Source organism: Gymnoscopelus braueri, assembly GCF_963280865.1.
Source record: "Gymnoscopelus braueri genome assembly, chromosome: 22".
In the NCBI taxonomy this organism is placed as follows: domain Eukaryota; kingdom Metazoa; phylum Chordata; class Actinopteri; order Myctophiformes; family Myctophidae; genus Gymnoscopelus; species Gymnoscopelus braueri.
In genome coordinates, this window is record NC_137624.1 from 29,770,580 (window position 1) to 29,776,579 (window position 6,000).

Here is a 6,000-nt window from a genome sequence, read left to right on the forward strand (position 1 = left end):
CTCTCTCTCTCTGGGCCCTTATTTGTCAGTTCTTAGTTGGGAGTTCATTTAATGCTCCAGATTTGACTGTGCGCTGACATAAAACAAAGCTTCTGAACCATTCCTGTGTAATTACTCTACAATACGCCTAGATGTATAATCATTCTTGATTACTAAGGAATAACAAACAACTATGTCTATATAGTCAAATCCTCAGTCATAACACTGTTATGTACAGTAGATAAATAAGGAAAAGAAGGATTCCATTGGGGCTTATTAAAGTATCACTTTTCCACAGAATAAATATTCTGAGAATTCAATAATTTTGTGAGATCCAACATGTTTGTTTTTGTTTAGCCTACCTCTGTAAGCTGATGGTTACAACATTGCAAACTGCATAATCGCTGCCTGACAGATGTGAATCAGGGAAATAAGGAACCTTATGGTGTTGAGAGTGCGACATCTAGAGGCTGAATGTAGCCTATTGCACCTTTAACCAATTGATCCCCAGCCTCCACATTCTGGGGGGGGGGACATTAGCCAAAAATAGCAGATCTACAAGCTCACAGTGCACCTCGACAATGGCCTGCGTCGTCAGGCAACAGTTTGTTTGTGTCCGACATCAGTGCATGTTGTCCAGCGACCGACCGTGACATCAGTGCATGTCACATTTTCGGAAGGCGTCTCTGTGGTCTGAGGTCCACCGACCGACCGACGCACCCTCTAGCTTGTGAGCTTATAGATCGGAATTTGTGTTGAAGAGATTTCGAGTAGACGCGTGTGGTCCAACTACAGTTGTTGTAACTCAGGTCAGTTCTTTGCTAAGAATAGAGGGTTTAAGTAGTTGAATGAATACTGAGGAGGTTGACTGTGAATGTATTCTTTTCTCTCCTTCCAGACTGTGAGTGTTATGGTCACTCCAACCGTTGCAGCTACATCGAATACCTGAACATTGTGACGTGTGTCAGTTGTAAGCACAACACCAGAGGTCAGAACTGCCAGCACTGCAGACTGGGGTACTTCCGCAACGCCTCTGCTGAACTGGATGACGAGGGCGTCTGCACAGGTCAGTGTGGACGACGGGGTGTGCAGGGACATTTTCTTTTTTAACCACTTGAACCCCAGCATCATCCATATTCTGGGGGGGAACATTTGCTAAAAAATAGCAGTCCAAGTACAGATTCAACTCAGGTCCAGTTAATTAAGTCTAAGAGAGTTCAAGTGGTTAATATCAATGCATTTTCTGTATTAACGTTTTTGACATTTTCCTAAACAATTCCTAGATTTTCAGGAAACTTTAAATAATAGTGAAAATAGCAGTTCTAGCTTGGAGATCGACCTTTTGGGCTCAGGGCTCCCATATACAGTATGTAGAAGTTACAGTGCCTCTATGTAAAACTAGAGAAGGTTACAATACTATCCTTATTACAGCAGTTAAATAAAATGATGTGTGTACTCAGCGGATAATGATTCTCAATGAGCGCGCAGCAGCGTATAGGCTGCATGTAGCTTCATAGGTCATACATTTTCCATATGTACGAGAGCGCCATGTCTCGGTAGGAGGTCATTCTTCCTGCATTTGCTGCGGAGCTAAAATCTGGTGTTGATTGGGATCCATCTGTAGGTGGACTGTGGGGGGTTGGAGGGTAAACTTGCACGGTTGGAGGACAAAGAGGACCAGGCCTTGGGAGTCAGCACAAATGAGGCCCCACACAGTAAAAATCCTCAGTGTTAATTGATCCATTTGTAACTCCCGGAATGTACTAAGAGTTCAAATTAACTCTATGGATTTTACAGTGCATTAGCTTACAGTATGCGCCTGCACAGTTGCACGCCATGCAGGGGGGGAAAAAAAGAACATATCACGCCAGCACCTCTGGCGCACAAACCTTCACAAATAATGAATTCTCACTCGCCATACTCATTCTCACTTCATCATTATGGTGACGCTTGGTCAGGTACCTTCCGCATCCGATGCTGACACAGAGGGCATGCTTTCACGTGCCATATTGTCAAGGACAGATCAAAACCGATTCCCACCTCGGTGGGGATCGGTATGCAAACCGGACGGGGCTGAGTCGGCAGATGCGGGGCTTCGCACCACTCAGCGCGGGGCACTCGCATGTGTCAAGCGAGTGCTTGGCACTCTGAGAGCGTTTCGCTTGGCTGTGACCTCGCCCGGGCACGCCTCACAGGGCCTAGGCTATGATAGTGTGCCTGCCTTGTTTTTAATGGTTTAGATGGTTTTGAACATGTTTTAATGCCAACATCATCTTGTTCTATTTCATGTGCACATTCCATTGTCACGATTGCCCTGAATAACCAAGCGTTAGTATGTGACGAGTTGGGAGTGGGAATATGTTGAACAGATATGCACACTTGCATATACGTATATAGGTGACCTGTTATAGCCCTACATTATATGCATAATTTTTCTAAATAGTTTGATATTTTTGGAAATCTTTTGACGATAGGGACAGGTTCAAAGTGGTTAAGCAAATAAATACCGGTACATATACACCCACACATCGATTTGTCCCTTTTTCCATGCAGAGTGTAACTGTAACCAGTTGGGTTCTGTCCACGACCGATGCAACGGTACCGGATACTGCCAGTGTAAAGACGGTGCTACTGGACCTAAGTGCGACGACTGTCTGTCTGGATACTACTGGAAACAAGGATGTTACCGTAAGTATTGTATGTGTGTGTGTGTGTGTGTGTGCGCGTATTTAAGTTGTGAGGGCCAAATGTCCCCACAATTACAGTAGAATTTGATAAACAGATATTGCGACAAAAGCTTTCCCTGGTCCATTTTTACGTTTGGCTTACAATAAGGAAAAGGCTCAGGTTGTGTTTAGGGTTAGGATTTGGAGAGAGAGAGTGACACCCGGCTAAATATCGGATCACAGGAAGAGGGGATGCAAAGATAAAATAGTATTATGGCCTTTCCAGAGCCATTGCCGGAGTAGCCTGCTGCAACCCTCCTGATTTCGTGTATAAAGGGGCGTGTGTATAGAGCCGGCGAGAGACGGCGCCTGATCCCATTGGTTCACCGATCTGTCCGTCAACCCCCGCCCCGTTAACACAACATTACGAGCGACGCCCACTGCACTCTGGTTGGTTGGGAAATGAAACACTTCCTCATACCCAGTACAGGCTATAGTTGGGCCAGGCTTTTATTTTTTAGCAAAACTAAGCAATAAAAGCCTGGAGATCGAGGCTATTGCCGGAGTACTGTGCTACTTAATCCGTGCATATCTCAATATTCCCTTTAGTCCTCAGGGGAATGGGATCATGTAGCTCATTAGTAGCATCAGCTGCTCCTTTAATTGATGACTGTGTCGCACCTTAACCCCATTACTGAGATCCTACCTACCACTAACATCTACCATCCAGTCAGGGACCTGTGTGTCAAATACACATTCTTATTAAAACGCACACACCAACACTTACACCTACATGTGTGCACATGTGCACACATGTGAGTGTGAGAGTGTGTGTGTGTGTGTGTGTGTGTGTGTGTGTGTGTGTGTGTGTGTGTGTGTGTGTGTGTGTGTGTGTGTGTGCGTGCATGCACACGTGCCTGCATGCATTTGGAAAGCATCCTTATTTATTGCAGTGCAGGGCCTATGTGTTAACTATTAATAACATGAGGCTTGACATCTTAGTCTAAATGCAGTAATGCAAAAAGACCTTGTTATCCTTTGAGTAACAATGGTGCTGTAGTTATTTTAGGTATGTCTCCTCATGCTACCCCCTCCCCGCACACACACACACACAACCAAGCACAGACACAGACACCGTTTCTCAGTGTTTTTAGGTCAAGTTTCTTGTACAGTGTAACTACCTCTTTGTTTTCCCTAATGACTTTTATAGCTTTTTTAATGACGTTATTCATTCATATAAAGATTACCTAAACACATTATACAAATTATATTATGAGGCGTACGTTCCTCAAAAACAATGATTTTTACCTTGACCTAGAGAAAGTGCATGCTCAAGAAAAACAGACTGGGAAAAAGATTGCGGTAACAAAAAGGCAGGTGTTGCCTGTTATTGTCCCTGAGGCAAAGCTGGGAGAATGTATCTTGCCTCTTTCACTTCTTCTGTCTTCCTTTTTCTACAAGGTTCTTTTTGCCCTGAATTCTGCTCCTCTCACTGTATCTCCGTTTCCCTTCACGCTGTTTCTTAATTTGATGCTCTGTATCTTCTGTTTCTCTTCACGCTGTGTCTTACTATGCCCCTGTATCTAGGGGCTGTCATGAATGATCATGACATTTTACTTGACAATTAATTTTGTCATGCAAATAATTGTGATTAATGATTTAATTGTGTGTTTCCATTGAACATTGGCACATAAAAATTACATTTCTGTTTGCCTTTTAGGCTTTGTAAACACTGGGTAGATATGACAAATAACTTAAATATACATAGATATGACTGACAAGGACGACACCACTAATCAATATAAAATCAAATAATCAAAAAGGCCCATATTTAATAGTTGTATACGCACAATTAGTTAAAAAAAAGTGAATTTATAAGATTGTGGAAATAGCTTGTGGATCGGCTATTCCCACTATTTTTTTAAATTAGGCGATTAGGCGATTATGTAACAATTGTGACAGGCCAGTCTGTATCTTCTATATATTTCCTTACACACTGTTTCTTACTATGCACCTCTGTATCTTCTGTGTTCGGTTCTCTATGCACCTGTCACTTCTTCGTGTCACCTGCCATTCAGTGTCATTATGTCTGTTTTCCTGTCTTCTTCATTCCCCAACTCTTCTCTGCCCTTCTTTTGGCCCCGTCCACTATTTGGATATTATTTCCCTTCCTCAACTTCTTTCTCCATCGCCTATAAAAGTGGTTTTCAAAGTCAGGGCCGCCAGGGGGCGCCATGAGGGCTAATTGGAAAGGATAGAAAAATTAAGTGAAATAAACATTTTTTTTTGTATATTTAAATTAAAATCCTATTAATACGATTATTGTGAGAGTTTAACGACTTTCAACAGGGCGTCCCCAAGTTGGCCATCTTAGCTATTTTCTTTTTTATATATATTTAAATCATTTCACAGTAGGGGGGCGAAACCAGATGCTATGGCTATTTGGGGGTCCTTGACAAGTTTGTGAACCCCTGTCCTATATGTCTACTTTTCTCTCTCCCCACAGCTAACAATTGTGACGAGGAGCTGCTCCTGTGCCAGAACGGAGGAACCTGCTACCAGAACCAGAAGTGCATCTGCCCTCCGGAGTTTAAGGGGGTGCTCTGCCAGGACCCTCGCTGCGAAAGGGGCAAGACCTGCAGCACTGCACCTTTCCTCCGCCTCTCTGCGACCAACCTGCTGCTCTGCTTTCTGCTGTCCTGCCTCCTGACCACATTAACTTCACACTGAGCTGCCACCACCCCGTGACAGAGGGGGTGGTGTGTGTGTGTGTGTTTGTGTGTCATATGTCTGTGGATTTTAAGTGAAGGGTGACCCTGCACGGGGAGGGCCATCATAGTCAACGGGGGCCCCTATCAACACTTTGCAACACACATACATTTGCACGCGTGCACACAGACATACGCACATGCACGCACATATGCGCATTGACATCTGATCTATACTAAGTTGCGCACCGGCGTCTGGCACCGGAAATAGTCGATCTATAAACTTAAAACGTGCTTGTAGATCGGCTATTTTCGGTGCGAGACACGGCGCGTGACCAAGTATAAATCAGACAGTATTCACACACTCACACACCTCACGGGACTGTTACTGAGAATGCACCCAGATGTGAGTGTATCGGACGAGAAAAGGACAAACTTCAGAGACAAACGGATGCAGACAGAGGGGAAACAAATCATAACAACCAAACCACTGTCTCTATCCCTTTATTCCAGAGCTGGGACGATGTGCATCATACCAAAAATGCGTAAAAACAAAAAAGAAACACTTTACGTCACTACTGTTTTCACGTCGGAGAGAGAAGGAGGGACCGGCTGTCGTAACAAACGGGACATTTTTTTGTTTTTCA

General features: G+C 43.9%; 1 protein-coding gene across 1 annotated transcript in view; it reads left to right on the top strand.

Moving 5' to 3' along the window:
• Positions 1-5,507, top strand: part of ntng2b (netrin g2b) — a gene marked incomplete at its 5' end in the record, with an annotated part of 69,147 nt that extends 63,640 nt beyond the window's left edge. Inside the window, 3 exons of the mRNA XM_080418707.1 lie at positions 878-1,045; positions 2,533-2,667; positions 5,152-5,507. Coding sequence (XP_080274833.1) covers positions 878-1,045; positions 2,533-2,667; positions 5,152-5,375 — 527 coding nt within the window. The 3' untranslated portion in view covers positions 5,376-5,507. The remainder of the gene's footprint in view (positions 1-877; positions 1,046-2,532; positions 2,668-5,151) is intronic.
• Between the last annotated feature and the right edge of the window lie 493 nt (positions 5,508-6,000).